This window comes from Bombus affinis, chromosome 2 (genome assembly GCF_024516045.1).
Source record: "Bombus affinis isolate iyBomAffi1 chromosome 2, iyBomAffi1.2, whole genome shotgun sequence".
NCBI classification, from domain to species: domain Eukaryota; kingdom Metazoa; phylum Arthropoda; class Insecta; order Hymenoptera; family Apidae; genus Bombus; species Bombus affinis.
Window position 1 is genome coordinate 3,798,609 of NC_066345.1, and position 19,218 is coordinate 3,817,826.

The window sequence follows — 19,218 nt, forward strand, 5'->3', positions numbered from 1 at the left end:
TAGTTTTTCACAGAACAATCTAAATTTCTTCTATTTATTTATAAAAATTCTTTGGTATGTAAATTTTATGAAAGCTTTTCATTTGTGTACTTTATATAATTAAATATATTATGTATTCTAGTGCTTTGTTTTATTACTACTAAACCTTAAAAATTAATAATTATTTTATTTCGAACGTTAAAAATATAATACAACAAAATTATTAAAAGCATGAATTTAAAAACTAACTGTTTCGTAAATATTAGGAACTCTTGTTTTAATAAAGTTTGATGTAGGTATTACCAAGTGTTACATGTGTATATATATATATATAAAGTATTTCACACTTGTACCACATTTAAGAGAACGTCTCTTATATCATCGTTTCTGATTTAATAGTATTATTTTGCTGTAAAAACAATTATCAAATAATTTAGTTCTAACAATGTACTTGATTGATTAGCGATTCCCAATTATTTATATTGTAGTACTGAGATTGCATTTATTTATCATTGTCAATTATTAATTATATTTATAGAATACCAGAGTTATATGATATGGATAAAAGCTGCAATATATATATTCATCACATTATAAAAAGTATAATCGGTTAATAATTATTCTTTGACGATCTTCCATAGGTTATAATTTTTAAATGTTTTATCTGCAGTGAACGTACAATAAAATGAAACTACATTTGGCGATATCTAAAAATAATTACAATAGTATTTTCAGCCGTTCTATCGTAGCATTACAATAGCATTAAACATATTTACTGTAATAAAAAAAATTACATAAAATTACATGTCATGAATGTAATAATTAAAAGGACAGAGTACAAATGTATTGGGCTTAAGCTTGTGTCCAGAAGGGGTTAATGAGATACTGCGCATGTGGTAGTAAACGATCGGTGATTGGTCGATAACAGATGAATTTCGTTATTGTGTTGTTAGGAACATAAATAAAGACGTATGTATGATATTAATGCAAAAAAATGTATTGAAACAAAAATATATGTAGTGCAAATTTGTAAAAATTATATATAAACGAATTTATATATATGTTCTTTACTATTGTATCACCCTTCTTTACTACCCTATTTTGACATAATTTTAATTTATATTTATATATAATTGTATGTAATTTTCAATACATTATTTTCATCATTGTATATTTCAGGATATTTTACAATCCTAACTGAAGTTACCAAGTGATTAGCATTTACCACGTCTTTAGCAATGTTTAGCGTATTTCAATTAATTTTTAAAAACAAGAAGCTTTGAATAAATAAGATATCTTTTTTGTGATATGTTTGTGCTTGAAGAAAACTGAGTACTGCATGCAAAATGTTACATTCTGAAAGAGAAGAGTTTGTCCAGATTACATAGTCATACTCTACAAATGTCAGAAGATAGAGAAATGGAAACAGTTGCTGATGAATCCTAAAACGTGTAAATTTGAAGTATATCTAACAATAAATAATATAAGTCATTTAAGATTTGTTAAAATAATGTCTCCTGGACCAACAGAAAATTAAGCTTGCATCAAGAAAGATATTAACTCTTTAGATGATCTAGTCTGTAATAGAATATTTACAATATGATTTATCTGCATGTATATATACATAGTTTTGTATTGTCTCTATAATTCTATGTAATTATTTATTGTCAAATAATGTGTTTTTAATAATAACTAAATAAAAGTGTTATAAATAGATTTTCAAGAAAAAAAAGTGATATTTTAATGAATTTTATTATGAAACGTTTTCTTATACCCATCTCTCATATGTGTGTATATTGATTTCTTATTTATTTATAATATGTGAATGGAAAAACATTTTCATATTTGTTATAAAGAAAACATATGTACAAAAATTAATTAATTTATATTTAACATACTAAATATATAGTTTGATGCCTTATCAGAGGGCAATAGAAGATAACTGTGTTTATTTATTATACATACAATGTAGGTAAAAGAAATAGTAAAAATTTAAAACAATAAATTATAAGACTTATAAACTATATTATTACTAATATAATCATTTTATTCGCAATTTTAGCATATTTTCAATATAACAAATAAACCTGTCATTTAATTGTATTGGTCTTGTCTATTCAAAATAATTTATACTTCGTAACGAACTATAATTCCAAAGTAAGTCATTTAATAAATCATCCAATAACGTTTAAGTTACAGTAGAACAGAGCGTATTATTGGACCAATAGCACGTTTATTTGTCTACAGAATTTTTCTATTTAATCTAAATTGTAATTGGCTGTTTTCATAGCAGAACTGAAATAGCCAATCAGCGACGTAGTATACGCAAGGAAATGCCCTTCTGGAATTTGTTCGATTGATGATGTAGTTCCTGTAAAACCCGCACAGCACGAGTAAGGTCTTGGCTTCTGTAAGAGAGTCGTTTATCTTTATACGACCGGTGCTTCTGTGCAGGTTCCGCTGCATGTGCTGACATCAAGGTGCTTGGAGGACTCATACATTGAACTGTTTTTATAATTAACATTATTGTGAACTGTTGTTGCTCGTAGAAACTTTCTGTTTTCGTCGCAGCATCTCGTTTTGCCGGGAAAAGCAGTGAATTGTGTCACGCATAAGTGGTTCCATTGGGTGAGTGTACAACGCCATAAGATCGGCTTTGCCGATGTTCTTTCATCCGACTTCTCACAGAGAAGACCTCGGAACGAACCAGGAAGGCAAGCATGATACGAGACTGTGAAAAGTGTTCATGAATTAACGATATCTGTTGCTCGTAAATTATTGTTCAAATCATTGAACGTTTCGATACTCATGCTTTGTGTTACTTATCGAAACATTTTGCTAAAATTTTATATTGAGAGCTTAGCGTTACCATTTCTTAGATCAAGAAAAATCGCCATGCTTGCTCATGCAACCGGGCGGCCCCCTTGCCCTCGACCTCGCACTTCGCGCAGCACACGAGTTGAGAGATGATCTACAGTTTTTTGTTTTTAAGTAACTGCTTTGCAACAAAGATTCCTGTTATTTTTGTACTTACGCGAGCACATGTTTTATCAAGACTAGACTGTACGCGCTCCTGATTACAATTTAATGTACAAATTACTGAAATTACATGTTTTAACACTCATATATTTATGTTTTAGGATTATTGTATCAATCTTTATAAAAATACCATAGGTTCGATTGATGAATCAGTTATTTCAGAAAAAATATTTTATTTATGACCATTTTTAATCCAAGCACATCGCTCTCATGTGATATCCATAGATAGCCACTTTGATTGATGTGCATATTTACAATTTTTATCTCATTATATTGTGTATTTGTTTCCAATATTTAGTTCCTATGTTTATTTTATGTTTATATGTAAATGTGATAAGTTATTTAATATGTAAACATTAATGTAGTTTTAAGTATATTGTGTACCTTTTACAATACATACATGATTAATTTAACCTATTTTTCTTTGAACTATACATATATTTATATATTATTATACTTCTATTGTGACAAAAAAATAGATATAATTTATATACACAAACAGTATGATACATCTATAAACATTACATGTATGTTCTTTTTGTTACAGGCACCTAAAGCTTCCAATTTTCATAATTACCACATAAAATTTCTGTTGCTATTTAAGCAAAGTATTATTTCAGACGTTAGGGATAAGAAAATGGTCATGGAGGCATCCCCTTCTCCGCAGAATGTCGGTCGTGAATTTGTCCGACAATATTATACTTTACTTAATCAAGCTCCTGCACATCTTCATAGGTAATTGAAAGAAAGAGAGAAGAAATACCTCTTTAAATGTAAAAAAATGTTGAAAAAGCTACAATAAAAAATTAAAATATTTTTGTATTATTATATTTAATATTATTGCAGATTCTATAATCAACATTCATCCTTCGTGCATGGAGGATTAGATTCCAATCGAGAATCAACTCCTGCAATTGGTCAAAAGCAAATACATCAAAAAATTCAACAACTAAATTTCCGAGACTGTCATGCCAAAATAAGCCAAGTTGATTCACAACTTACTCTTGAAAATGGTGTTGTTGTGCAAGTAAGTGACACTATTAACAGAGATTATAAAAATCTTTTTATATCCATTTAAGGTATTAATTAGTACCTAAATAAAAATTATGGGAGTAATACGTACTAAATTTATTTGTATTAATTGAATTATATATGAATTATAGGTATCAGGAGAACTATCTAATGCTGGACAACCAATGCGTCGTTTTACACAAACATTTGTGTTAGCCATACAAGCACCAAAAACATATTATGTACATAATGACATATTTCGTTACCAAGATTTGATCTTTCCTGATGAAGAAGAAACAGATGTGGGTGGTGTAGAAGGAGGTGTAGGTGAGCCTGGAGAAAGGGAAGGGGAGGAGGGAGTGCGTTCCGAACCAGAGGAAGATGAACATCAAAATCGTGGACAGCAGCTTTCAACACCAGCTACATCTACTGAAGCTCAAGTTCAACCTCCGCTTATTCCCGCACAACAACCCGTGCTTCAACAACAGCAACAAATATACTATGCACCACCGCCACAACAGACTCATGTTAGTTTTATCCTAAAATAAAATTATTTAAATAATATTGTGCACTATATTATGCATTATATATGTTATTTCAGGTACATCCTGTAATGCAACAGGTATTAAATGGTTCGGTTCATGAAGAAGCACCGTTAATAAATCAACAACCACCACCACCACAACAACAACAACAACAACAGCAGCCACAACAACAACCACCTCCACCACCAGCACAGCAGCACCAATATATAACAGAACCTACGTCACAAACACAATTTGTACAAGAAGCGGAACTGGATCCTGCAGCCGAACAACAACAACAACAACAAACAGAAAATGAGCCACAAGCTCAATCAAATGAAAGTCGTGAACAACCTGAGGCTGAAACGTTTACCGCTTCTGTACAAGAATCCGAACCAGAACATCAAGTGGCAAATACAAGTGTGACTAGTAGCGGGCCGAAAACATACGCTAATCTTGTGAAATCATTCCCCAGTACTACTGGCGCTACTAGTCCTCAAGCTCCTAAATTGTCTATGTCACCGGTATGTATCTTATAATTGTAATAGTTATTTTTAACGATTAAGATTTTGCTTATTGTGTAATTTATACAAATCAGATGTCGACAAAGTATAGATATAAACTACTTTGTAACATCTGTTCTCAGCCCCCAATGACGAACTTGCGTTTAGACGATAGATCGCCACTACATCCAACTAGTAGTGGACCTGCACTGTCTATAACACCTAGCGTTTCTACGCCTCAACAACAGACTCATAGAGTTAGTAACCAACAGCCACAACAGCAACAACATCAGCAGCAGCGAGCTCCGAGAGGAGGAGCAGTACAACGAGGTAAATGTAGTTCATATTAGCATTGTTAAAAGATATTTATTTTCTACGTGCTATTTACATTAGTCACACACATTACTAGTATTGTAAAATAAGTAATGAATTCTTTAGATGGCGATCGTCGTGGTACAAGACAAAGTCAATATAGTGATGCCCACCAACTATTCCTTGGGAATTTACCGCACAATGCATCAGAAGATGATTTACGTCAATTGTTTGAATCTTATGGTAGAGTAGTAGAGTTGCGTATACACAGTAAATCAAATGATAGATGCAAGGGGCCGCAGGGAAATAACACGGGAAAAGTGCCTAATTATGGATTCATCACTTTCGAAGATCAACAAGTCGTTAGCAAAGTGTTACAGAATTTGGTTAGTTTCTATATATATAGATATAAGATATACAAGATATAATGTACAAAAGGATTAATTTTTTATCGTTAATTTTAGCCGATTTATTATCCTGCTGAAAATGGACAAAAGCTAAATGTGGAAGAAAAGAAGGTTAAGCCAAGAACGATGGAAGGTAGCGGTGGTCGATTGAATTCTAATGATGGCAATATGAGAGCGATGGGAGGACAACAGCAACAACAGCAACAGCAACGAGGCCCAGGTATGCACACGCATGTGATGTTTTTTATAATTACATTTAAAGGTTGTAAAAATGCATATGTAAATTAGATAATTAAATGTTAAAGTAAAGAATAATAGTTCCATAATACCTTTTAAGATTCATGGAAAATATATTAAACGCTGCGATAAATGTATTGCAGTTAAAAAATGGTTACAAGTGTGATCACCATGTCATATTTCTTTGTTTTATAGGTGGGCCTGGAGGTATGATGAGAGGTGGACAACATGGTACGAGAGGTGGACGTGGAGGATTTTCACGAGGTGGTGATGGTGGAAGGGGTGGTGGTGGTATGCGACAGTCTGGTAATCCCAATAATCTAAGTTATCAAAATCGCCGCTAATACTTCAAGCAACATTGAAGGGGCACTCCCCAGTTTCTTTCTTCTTGAACAAGTCATCGGTATATAATTACCATCCTCATTTTTGAACACAAAATCCAGGACTATCTCGTATGCCACACAACGTGATTAAAGGCGCTATTCTTTTACGCTTAAACATCGCTTGCACCGTTTGTCAAGCAACAACTATAGATGACGCAGCTCAAACTGTATGGAATACGAACTCGAGTAGGATAATCGGATTATCGCATTTAAGCTAAGTTTATCGTATTCGTGGATAAGGAATAATGATTTAGTAAAGTAATTCATTAAACGTTCAACTTAGTTCGTTGAATATTTGATGAAATAAATACTACGAGTTCGTCCTTCATACATCGACGTCAGGCAATTTACAAGACTTTACGATGAAAACAGAACTGCATTCATTTGCATATGTACGTATAACAGAGCGACGCGTGATATCCTCTCCAGAAATATGGGTGTATTTTGTCTCCTGATACGTAGCCCACGTTTCTTAGAAGCCAACATCCAAGAAACAAAATTGTTGCCAATTTTTGTGATAGAGTGACAGAAGAAAACTCGAACCAAGTTCTTTCGTGTTCTTCGCAGCACGTGTGCGATATATGAAAACAAGTGACAGTGTTAGAAGTATACATCATACAGATCATACACACATACAGATACATGTCGAACTAGTATTCGGTAACATACCTTTTGTTTTCCTTTGGATGAATATCATGAAAGTTATACGTCGCTCTTTTAGTTTTCTTCGTTTGCCAATCGCATTAAGGAGACATAAGCGGTGCGAATTCCGCTGTCGTATAAATAAGTCACGAGCCAAACTAAACGAAATTAAAACGAGAGGATACGAATCATTTTAACTATGGAATATCACCGTACACTTCATATGCTCTCGAGTTAATTTACTTGACTGCCGATGTAACGTTCCATCTACATATAGAAAGTCGGCAATAATGTTTGTAGGTGTAGTTGGTCGGTGTTGGTTAACGAGTAGAGAACTGCGGCTGTTCTGTGGTCGCATATAAAAAGACACAGTCGATTTTTTCACAAAACATGGCCAATTATCAATCGACCGGTATCGGTTGATAGTGGCGCAGTACCTTTAGACTGCAGCTGGTCTCGCCGTTTCCTAATTCATGCGCGTGTCGCTTATGCTCTATTTTGTTCCAACCTGCTAATTTTTTGTTCAATTTCCTTTTTCTATTCCTCGCGTATCTTTTCGTATTAGCCTTTTGTCTTTTCTTCTTATGTTCGTCTTCGTCTCTTTCTTATTTTCTCTTTACTCTTTTTATCGGTCTTTTGTTTCTTGTCTTCTTTCATACAAAGTCATACACAAAGAGGGCAATGCTATTTCAAAATTATAATTTTATAGTTGATACAACAAACTAATTGAGAATTGTCTAACATCTGTTAGTTTGATAGTCTCTGGTGATCGCAGAACTCGCAGTGCGCTGCTAAAACAAAGAGACCTAGTACCGTTATAACAACACAAAATTTTAGCTTGACTTTGTGCAAAACCTCGTAAGATTAACAATGTATATTGATGAAAGAATATTCCCCTGCTTACTAACGTAATTAGCGTTATTCTTGTAATTATTATACATACATAAATAGAAATTTTTCAAAGTTCGATCAAGAGTGATAAATGTTCGTACGAAGATTTTATAAACTTCTTTAACCTGGCTCTTTTCTTCGATAATTAGATAATCCATATCAATAATTAGATCGAAAAGTAGGCATATGAATATTCATTTTCGAAAATTTTGTCAGCTCTCTGGCGCTAAGGTACACTTTTAAATGTTTTTCAATCTACACGTTATCTTACGAACGAATAGTTTTACCAGCATGAAGTAATAACAGCGATTTAGGGAAATTAGATGGTCGATCTAACTTATCCTTTATATGGAGAAGATAAATTCAGCACGTGCACTTATTCTATATCACCGGATGGAATTGAGGAATATTTTGATTCCTGTATCTTCATAAGTACCCTAATGTGTAGATAGTATTTTCCTATCTGTATTTTCGACACGTGTCCGTATAAAGGTGCTAGGGCAGTTAAAACAGAGGAGAGAAAGAGAGCGAGAGGATGAGAGAGAGAGAAAGAGAGAGAGAGAGAGAGAGAGAGAGCGAACGAGAGAGAATTGTGTTTATTAGAAAAAAAAAGCATCAGAAATATTTTCGAATTTCTAGAAACAGTTTGCAAAATGAGTCCTGCGATTATTAGAGACAGGGCAATATATTTTTTCTGGCCTATTCGTCACGTGTGTTTTTTTTTTCCTTTTTTCAAACCAGGAGATATTGTTCTTTTGTTTCTGTAAATTGTGATCGTGTTAAAAATCATCGGATAATCAGAAGAAAATTATCAAGCCAACATTGAAACAATATAGAAGAATCGTAAGTGCAAAGTAAAAAGTAATACAATACTACCATCGTCCTGAAACAGTGGTAGCGCATATAGTAATTTATGTGCCATCTCGTACATATACACCTCGCCCTAACCCAAGTGCACAGATGAAAATACAGGAGACGAACAGAAATTAAACTGTTTTTTTAATAGTGCTGAGAAATACAGAGGTGGTAACAATATGTTGATGGTGATAAATTAACTGAATGTTGAAATTTGCCAGAAATTACAAAGTGCACGGCGACTAAACCACAAAATGCTACAATATTAAGGCTGAAAACATGTGAGAAGTAATTATTTACTTTCTTATTGATCCATTAAATTGTTACGTAGTCTACATTAAACAACCGCAATAGTTTGTAATCGAATGCGTTACAATTGCTATGTCCGGGATATAGCAGAATCATCGGCGATCGACTTCATTCATTCTACTATCTTTACAAATTTTCCTGTAATGTACATGTAATCTTAGTTAAGCGTAGCTTCATACGGTGGAATGATTTTTCTGTAATAAAATTCGATGTTTGTAAAACGTTGCTTTTGTATTATATCACGATGATGCTGCTTTGTCTCGGTCATGGATAAAGAGGTAATTTCGCGTAATCAGTTGGCTGCATTGTTCGTTACGTCGACAAATTAGAATATTTGCGAAGCATGCTCGTAATTGTCCAGTCATCCGTAAAAGAATTTTACCATTAAAAAGGATCATTGTAAAATAGCTAATTGCTTGTTTCATTTGAAGTACCGATATGCCTTTTATATCTGCGTATGATGATATTTTCAATTGTACAAATAATAATATATAAAATTTTATATGTCCAAACAATCACGCTACTAACTCTATGCATCGAATAAGTTGATTAATTTATTCCTTCTTAAATCGTAAGGTTAAAATACAATAACGAATTTTTATGGCTAGGTATTTTAACGAGCTTCTTCTTTAGCCTCGACGAGTAGAATGTAGCACTTTGATCTTTGCTCTTATTTCAATTTTCAATATGTATATACAGTCTTTAGGTAAGTTCATTTGTACCGTTCAGTATATATATATATATACATCAGTGTGCATCTCACGTATAAACGCATTGAAAACAAAGTGTTCAGAGGCCACGTGTATGCGAGATCACCTCTTTATACCTGAACGAAAGCTCTGCAAATTTTTAGTGTGAATGTTTTCGTTTTTAAGTGATTATTAATAATAATAATTAATAATAATAATAATAATAATAATAATAATAATAATAATTAATAAAAAAATAAATATAATGAACGAAGAAAGGAATATGAAGAAACACAAATAATTATAACATTATAATAATTAGAGGATGGCGAATAAGTTGTGAATTTTTGTAGTATACATTTTTATTTCGGTCTATTAGGCCAGTTTGTGTGTACAACCATGGTCAACGTTACTACGACAAAAGGAAAGAAATAATGTTAAAGGAAAATGAAAAAAAAAAAAACAAACATCAAATATATTGTAACTTTTTGCATTTAGTATAATATACCTACCTTACTACCAACTCCTGTTAGTATCGCTTTATTTATCGGAATATTTCACCATTTCTTTATCAACAAAATGTTCGAGCTGCACGCTTCAAGAATCGATTATCTGCGGTAATAACGTTTAATAAATGTTATTATTTGCAGTCGTTTACGATGGTACATTAATTTATTTAAGTAAATTCCGAATATTTGTTTGAACGTTGTTTATCCTCTTAATACTCAATTTCCGTCAGTAACATTCGACTATTGACTTTTTCTCAATGAAAAACGCAACAATCGGATCTAAAAGGGAAACTATTTCGGTCTTTTCGTTTGCGGCGATACATTGGGGGACTTGCTTGAATGTAAATAACAAGGCAAACACGAACATTTTTGGGACAACTGGAACAAACGCGTTACGATCAAAAGAAAAATATTTCATGTTCTTTTCAAAGACCAAATATTTTCTCGTCTAATTTTATCTCCGAAGCACGATGAATTATTTGATCCTTCCTGTCATAATTACTTCAAGTAAAATTGATATCTTCATTGAAATCGGAATTCTTACAAGATGTTTCGTGCAAACAAATAAATATCTTTCCGAAAGTCCCACTACACGTCTTAGTATATGTCGTAATATATATGTAAATTTCACTACTTCAATTAAAGGGTTAAATTGATTTACTCTCGTTCCTATATGAACATTAGATACAGTAGACGTTCATTTGCGATCATTTGATACAGTTCCTCATGACCTGATTACTCGAACATCAAACAGTGGCGTAACGTAGTTCGAAGTATAAAAATATACACACGTAAAAATTAGCGGACAAACAGTTTCATTTTATCGAAACTGCTGTAAAAACATCGCGACGATCCGACGAGGTATACTCGACAAATTGATTTTACTTTTTAATTGCACGTAGGCGGATGAACTCTAATTCTATGAGATACAGAATATCGAGCGAGGCGTTTCTATGGATATTTCAAATTACAGCGGTTTTACGTCACACACTAAATATTTTGCATTATAAAAAATTCACCGAATTATGAACATTTCGTGATGGTAGATTTTAGACAAGTTCAGTACGCGTGGTTACGTACACACGATTCGACATGACGTTTATTGCAAGGTCTTTTTCCTACTCTCTTTACAAAATTCATATTGTTAGGTGAATGTCTCAAAATTATGGCTAACACGTTATTTTGGGACAAGTTATTTGACGAGCTATTTTATGACATAATCGGTAAGAGATAAAAACGAGCATAGTCGATATTATCGGAAAAGTTTTGGTCATTGTGAAAGTGCATGTGTTAATGCCGGAGGACACTTGTTCGTGCCATTAAGCTTATTCTGTTGGCGTTTTGTTAAATCGTCGCAATTTCTAAATCGTTTGACACGGTTGAGCGACTCTATGATTATTTTATAATCTTTGCGATAGTCACTCGAATCGAGACGAATTTTTGCGGGCAATTAGAGCACATCTACCGCTTAAATCCCTGCTTAACGTAACTGACACGATGCGATTTAGATAATTCCACGTATGTGTATGTCACAGAACAAACATGTGAACAGAACAAATAAGTGCGAAATACTCTTCACGGTCATACGAGTGACGAGTATGGTCGCTCAGAAAAGTAACTTTCACGTACACTTTTAGATTGCTTAAAAATTTCATTATTATAATCGTAATAGTCGCCACCTGTTAACGATACGTTTCGAACAGTTTCGTGCAGTACGTTCGCAACTGTAACGATATAGTTAAAAATTTTCTTATAAATAAGCTTACTTTATATACTTTCGCGAGTCGTTGAACAAAAAGTTACAAGATGTTCACCACAAATATGATGCGATTACGAACAAAAGTGTTGGCACATTCCTTAGAACCGAATAATTTTTTTAAGGTTAGACCATACGACTTTTTTGACGAGTTAGGAATAATCTCGTAATGAACGAGATGACGCGAAAGAAATTTTTTGAAAAAATTGCAGACGATCAGAATCGCGGGGAAAATAGTAAAAATCACTTCTTACAAGTTTCTTATCTGAGACTGTAACGAAGGTTTAAAAACTGAGATAAGTAAGCTTTGTAGATCTATGTTAGTTATATATGTACTAACGACTTTATCGAAACCGGTCAACGTTGCTATAAGCTACAGACGGATAAAAACGATGAAATTTGCTGTTTCCTACGATTTCCGGCCTGTAACTAATAAATCCATATTCTTGTTCATCTTTTAAAGCCCATTACTCGTTTCTACATCGACCGATTTCGACGAAATTTTTAGCATACGTACAGCTGGCATAACCCCTCAAAATGTGTTGTTTAAATTATGCTTACAAACCTAAATAAAGATGCGTAGAAATCTACAACTTTCCTAAAATTTTTCTTACCCGTCACCCAGTAAATTAGTCCCAACTTTTCAGAAGAAAACAAAATTCAGCTACTTTGGTCGAATTTAAAAAAAGTTTTTCTACTTTAGAGAGTGTGCCAATACCTTAGTTCGTGACTATGTAGCTAACAAAAAATTGGTGTATGGAGTAAACAGGCACCTTAAACATGTAATAATTGTTAAAGGTAATCCCACCGAATATCGAAGTTTATCATCGTAATTAGATAATTGAATATTTAAATATTTGCTCGACTTCTGCAGAATACATACTTTCACATACAAAAGTCTTCCTAAATAGCTTTCATGTACATCTATTTCCAGATTAATTTCGAAATCTACCGACATAATCGTAACAGCTTCGCCTGGCCACGATGTTAATAAAGCAAATAAAAAATAAAGCAAACGCGTGACGCACCCGTATCGAACGTAAAGAGTTTCTACAAGGATCGGAATATTTTTACGAGCCGCCGCATACTGCTACATAAAGGCTCGATGGAACCGAGCAGAACATGAATCGAACGTTATCCGGTTGAAGATTATTCGAAAAAGAAACTTCGAGGCCTGCCGGTTACGTATGTACGGGACATTACGTTGCGTAATTGTCCGGGTAGGAGGGACTCGGTTCCACAGCGAGAAGAGGAACGAGAAGCAGTGCATATGGCAGAAAGATCAAACGGGGGTGTCGGAAGAAAGAAAAACGATGAGGTCATCTCTGGTTGTTTGGCGTGAGTCCGCGAGCTCGGATAGTCTCTGCTGGTCGTTCCTCCGCGCACTGCCCGCAGTCAGTACCGGTCCAGCGACCGATTTGGAGGGCTCTTTTGAACGTTCCCGAAAACGGCCGGAGAAAGGACAGAAAGGTAACGCCGGCAACAAGGGAAAGGAACGATTCGAGGTAAATAACATGTCCGTACTATAGCGCGGACAGGTGTGCGCTTGCTGCGACCGCTTTACAGTTTGCGGGCACATGTACGCGAATCCATAGCGATTACACGCCCCTTTTTAAAATAACTTGCGCTCGATTGCTACTCAATAACAGATGTGAAATTTTACCTTCTCCATTTTCGCGAATTATCGCAAGTGATATTCAAGCCGCAGGAATTCCACTGCAACTTTGCCTATCGGTAGCTTTATCTATAAACTATGGTCGTTAAACTACGAAAGTTAAAGATGTATTTGTAAAAATAAATATTTAGCGCTCTTTTGGAAAGAGGCTTAAGGTAATGTGAGTTCGGTTATTGTCGAGTGCAGAGTCTTCGTGATTTCGTTTTTCTAATTCTCACGGATTATTAATGTGAAAAATACTCGAGGCGTGGTTAGGTAATTCTATTTGATTTTGGTGTTCGTAATTAACGGTGAAAACAATTCTATTTGGTTTTGAGGTAATCGCGTATAATGTCGAACAGATATTAATAGAAATAATCGTAAAATCAATATTAACTGAACGTGTACTTAATATTATTTAAATGGAAGTTATCTTTGGAAATTGTTGTAGACAAAAGAGTATATAATACGAATTGACGATGAATTAAAAGTATATAAGAGATCTTGGTAATTTGATCACATCACGTTATAATGTTTTCTGACATCAATTGATTTCGTTATACTATTAAGAAAAAAAAGAGCTAATCTAAGTTGATACAACTATCGCAAAAGAATAGATACATTTGCATTTTGGTGTGCTATACATAGCTGATCTGTGGTTTCTTATACTGTTGATAACAGTTCTCTTTCAAACATCTTGGAATGATAAATTTTCATTCATTTAATAAAATATTAAGATATAATATAATATTTCAAGATATAAAATACATATACAAATACGAAATATATGTATATATTTATGAATACATATAAATATACATATAAATATATGAAAATATATGAATACGTATATTTTATACATAATACATATAAATATATGAAATAAAATTTCGTTAAGTTAATTAAAAAATTAACGATTAGTTCTGCTACGTTATATGAATTATTGCAACAGATATATCCGAATTTCGAAATAATACAAAATATGAAAAATATACACTCTCTATCATACGTTGTATGCTGAGATCGTAGGTTTGGTATCTCGATATACGATATATCCGATCAGACATTAACCACTCTACTCGTGAAATTTAATTCTTCCCATTAAATTCTTGCTTCAAAATTATAGAAACGTAAATTCGCGTTTTACTTTGCACTCTACATTTTATATTACATTACATTAAAATACACATATTCGAAACGAGACATTAGCAAGGAGATACTCAACTGGCGGGAAAGTTAAAAAAATCCTGTGACCTGATTTAAACAACGAATAAAACATTTTAAGAATTACGCTTTCTTATTTTATTAAAACAATGTTATTTTGCGTATGTATCAACTTCCTTACGCGGAAGTGTCGCTAATTATCTAATTGAGCTCATTGACCAGGAAGTTAAGTCAAATCTTTTTATAATTTAATAGATAGATACTCTTCGTTGTTTCTATAACACGAGCGGCAATTACATGTATACTTTATCTGAAAATATACTCGGTAAACGTATTAATAGTGGGCGTTTGTCGCAACTGGTTTATCTTGTCGCGAACACCACGGAAATTGTGCTTTTTGGAACGGAAATTCAACATCCTACTTCCGAAAAAAAAAACAAGATACTGCTAGGATATTCGACGTTGTCACGCTTGTAATTCTATCGAACATCCTTACAATCTTTCCTCTGCAATTTGTTTTTCAACGACCTAACCCCAACCTAACCCTAATCTTCGCGCGCTCATAATTTATTAACCGATCGTGTAAGCCGTAATTTACATGCATCCCATTTAGAAGTATTATTTCGCATAGAGCCACAAATATGTGCGAAGTACAGAAAGATCCGATCTCGAATTTCTGCAGTATCATGGAACATGATATCTAAATCTATTCCACGAAGGTCAGCGAAAACACAGAGTTCCTACTCGAACGACTCACAGTGGTTAAGGACGAGCTTCGTTGTCACTTCGTTCTACCGTCTTCTTTGGAAAGGTTCCTCTTTTATCACTGTTAAGATACCGCGTTGGTAATAGGACACGAAACAGTATCGCGTCTTCGACATGTAAGTCACCGTTGTTTGGTAGGGTTTGTACGCCGTAGCTGGAAATTTTGTTAAGAAGACAATGCGGTAATACGGTTCTTCGGGCTTCCAGTGACGACGATTACGTACGCGGGTTCGTGGGCGCCGATCAGAGAAGCGATAAAAACCGGGTCATCCGCGATTCCTACAGTCGCCTCCACGTTTCATAAGCTGTGCTGGTTCGCGTTTCTGTCGCGACATACTTGCGACAAACTCCCACTCTACCAGAGGTCCAACAATATTTTTGCAATATTTTAACCACGCTGCGGTTTTTGAAAAAGAAAAAAAGAGAAATGTTCGCCGTTTTAACAAAAATTGCAACGAAAAATCATCGAGTAACGATTGCTTCATTTTTTCTCCTTTAAAATTGAGGAAGTTAATAAGAGTAAAATACGATTGAAATTTTAAAAAATCGCGTCGAATATCCGCTCGGAATTGGCACTTGGAACAATGTTACTTTTCTTAACGAGATAGCTTCTTGAAACTATTTTTAATTTTAAGAAACTTAGATTAGGACGTCCTAGAGCGTTTACATGATACGGTATGGGTATGGTTATGCTGTAGAGTTAACGCGATTTCGTAGAAGAAAGTAGCGATACGTTTCTTCGAGGAATTGAAGTCTCCTGCGTAGAACGTTCCAAGTACCATCGGTTTTGATTATAAAAACAAAGCCACTATACTAGTTCTTCTTAATCTAAATATTCCATTTAGCACTTTTCTATTTTTCAAAATACCTTGAAATATTCGAAAAGTTGTATTTTTTACCTTCCAAGTAAATATAGTTTCAACTACTTTCAAATAGTTATATTATACAAATTATTACGAAATAGCGATTAAGTATTTTAAATCAAATCAAGAGAAACAAAGACGGCACAGAGAGAATGATATAAAAGTTCAGATTTCTTCAGTTTCGAAAATGATATGACATTGTAACATAGAACAGAGACTAAGAAAAAGAAAAACAACATCTGCAGAATTTAAGAATGACATATGTAACGTTGACTTTCTTTTACGCTTTTCTTAAAGAAAAAGGAGGGTACATTTGCCGTAGATTTAAAGTATATTCGCTTATAGTTTCCTAATAGTAACTGACATTTTAATACACGACAGAGACTAAGAAAAAAAATACAAATATATATATATTTATATATATATTTATATTTAAGTATAAATTAGTATAAATTATATATATAAAATAATAATATATATTATATATATTAAATATAAATATATATATTTATATTTAATATTAATATTTAATATTTATATATTTATATTTAAGTATAAATTAAATTAAGTATAAATATAAATATATATATATATATTTATATTTATATTTAATTATATTATATTTAAGTACAGTATATATATATATATATATATACATATGTAACGTTGAATTTGTTTTCCCTTTTTTGTTAAAGAAAGAAAGGTATATTTACCGTAGATTTGAAACATACTCGCTCATAATATACTAATAGTAACTGACATTTTAATACATGACAGAGACTAAAAGAAAGAATAAAAATATATATATCACTTAACAAGGTACGGATGTAATGTTGAATTTCTTCTTCCTTTTTTTTTTTTAGAGAAAAAAAGATACATTTACCGTTGATTTAAAGTATACTCGTTCATAGTTTCCTAGTAGCAACTGACATTTTAATGCACGACAGAGACTAAGAAAAAGAATAAAAAGAAATGTATCGCTTTACAATGTACATATGTAATGTTGAATATCTTTCTCTCTCTCTCTCTTTTTTTTTTTTGTGTGTGTGAAGGAAAAGAAGAAAGCTACATTTAACGTAGATTCGAAGAATACTCATAGTTCCTTTATTAAGATACTAGTTGTACTGTATTATGTTCAAAATCTAGGTTGAAGAGTGAAACAGAGAATTCGAAGAAACAGCTGATGTAACACGTGTAACGATAGCCCTACATATTTAACGATTCTGTTTAACGGAAATTTCATGCTGCAAATGTAATCAAACCGACTGAACCTTACGCATAAACCAAGCTATATTTAGCCAGTTAACCCGCTAGGGAAGCTAGGGAAACGTGTTTTAATTTGTAGCTGTAAATCATCGTACAAGGACTCTGCAATCACATTTTAAATACACTTTATCATTATCTTTTATTACAATCTGTTAAAGATGATTTAGTACGTTTTTAGAAAAATGCAATAATATCATTTAAGTCGCAAATTGGTTTACACGTGCTAAAGCGAAACACGTATACAAAAATAAAAGCAGAGCTATCTCTTCTTAAATAAACTTTACGATTCTATATTAGACATTTAATTTCTCCACGTGTTTTTCCAATAGTAATTATTTATTTTTGCACAATTAATCAATTAATATGAGATAATAAATCCATAATAATAAAGTAATCTGAGCGAAATGTAATTTACAATTGCTCTGTTTTTAATTCTCTATTTTTAATAAGGGTGCAACGCAACTTGTAAATTAAATAGTGTTTTCAATATTCTTCATGATAAATTTAAATCAATACTTTTTATAAAATAGTACTTCTACGAATAAAACGACATGAATTCGAAGAAGCAAGGTGTTGTTTTAAAATCGTAAACTAATTTTTAAAAAATAATACTCTGACGAACAAAAGGATATTAGTTGGAAGAATTACGAAGCTACTTTGAAATCACAAAACATTTCGAATTAAACGAAGATCTTTCAAATAGAAGTAGGCGTTGTCATACTTGGTTGATGAGTTCAACGCGACCTTCGTTTCTCGTCATCAATTCAAACTAATAAAGACAACCGCATAAATAGGTTTTATCATCCGCATTTGTCGTACGACGTATTTACGAGCGTAAGAAATCGGGCAAGAGAATTGCGTGCTCGCAATACGCATTCGGGTAGTTACGAACATTTGTAAAGAATTGTGATTTCCGAGTATCTGGGTTATCGCTTCGTTGCTCCTATTAAGGTCTCAGAGATTTATCGTTGGACACGTTGCTTGACCCAAGCGGGATCGGTTGTATCGAGCACGTTATACATATATTGTTAGACATTTTTCAAATTAGACCACCGTAGAACCCTGCGCGAACGATCTTCTGTCGAAAAATCTGCTTCGATCGCGTTAGAATAATAAACCTTCATCGCGCAAGAACTTTATGAAACGGCGGTGTGAATAACAGAAACCCGCTATTTGCTTATGTCTTTCGAATACCATCGTAGCTGCCAACGCGTTGAGGGATAAAAAAAGAGAGAAGAAAATTCACATTATTTTAAATATATGTATTTTAAACTCACACGCACATGTTTAACGATCGATTGTTTGTCGCAGAGATCGCAATGCGGACGAAACTGCAGTTCCTTTTATTTGCGTTGCTGTTAGTGTCCCTTTTGGCGGACGTCTCAGCCCAACAAGTAAGTTGATCAGAAGATATATAAAAATTAAGTATATAGATACGAATTATTACAGTATTACGATTA

General features: G+C 33.1%; 1 protein-coding gene across 2 annotated transcripts; it reads left to right on the top strand.

Annotated features, from left to right (window-relative positions):
- The first annotated feature begins 2,355 nt into the window (after positions 1–2,355).
- LOC126929005 (ras GTPase-activating protein-binding protein 2) lies at positions 2,356–19,157 on the top strand. 2 transcript variants are annotated; one of them, XM_050744961.1, is made up of 11 exons: positions 2,356–2,607; positions 3,639–3,753; positions 3,865–4,045; positions 4,182–4,556; positions 4,631–5,077; positions 5,200–5,386; positions 5,495–5,754; positions 5,833–5,995; positions 6,208–12,844; positions 12,981–13,551; positions 19,070–19,157. In XM_050744961.1, exons 2-9 carry the CDS (start codon positions 3,656–3,658, stop codon positions 6,354–6,356), a joined length of 1,860 nt encoding a protein of 619 aa, XP_050600918.1. In that variant the 5' UTR covers positions 2,356–2,607; positions 3,639–3,655; the 3' UTR covers positions 6,357–12,844; positions 12,981–13,551; positions 19,070–19,157. The 2 variants fall into 2 exon arrangements, with proteins under 2 accessions (XP_050600918.1, XP_050600917.1); XM_050744960.1 differs by having other exon boundaries at positions 2,357–2,607; positions 3,566–3,753.
- The last annotated feature ends 61 nt before the right edge of the window (positions 19,158–19,218 follow it).

Bases quoted from the DNA above. Each gene is read 5' to 3' on its own strand.
- LOC126929005 (XM_050744961.1), top strand. From the start codon at position 3,656: ATGGTCATGGAGGCATCCCCTTCTCCGCAGAATGTCGGTCGTGAATTT. The intron at 4,046-4,181 runs GTAAGTGACACT...TATGAATTATAG, and splicing joins AAAATGGTGTTGTTGTGCAA to GTATCAGGAGAACTATCTAA. The intron at 5,387-5,494 runs GTAAATGTAGTT...TGAATTCTTTAG, and splicing joins AGGAGGAGCAGTACAACGAG to ATGGCGATCGTCGTGGTACA.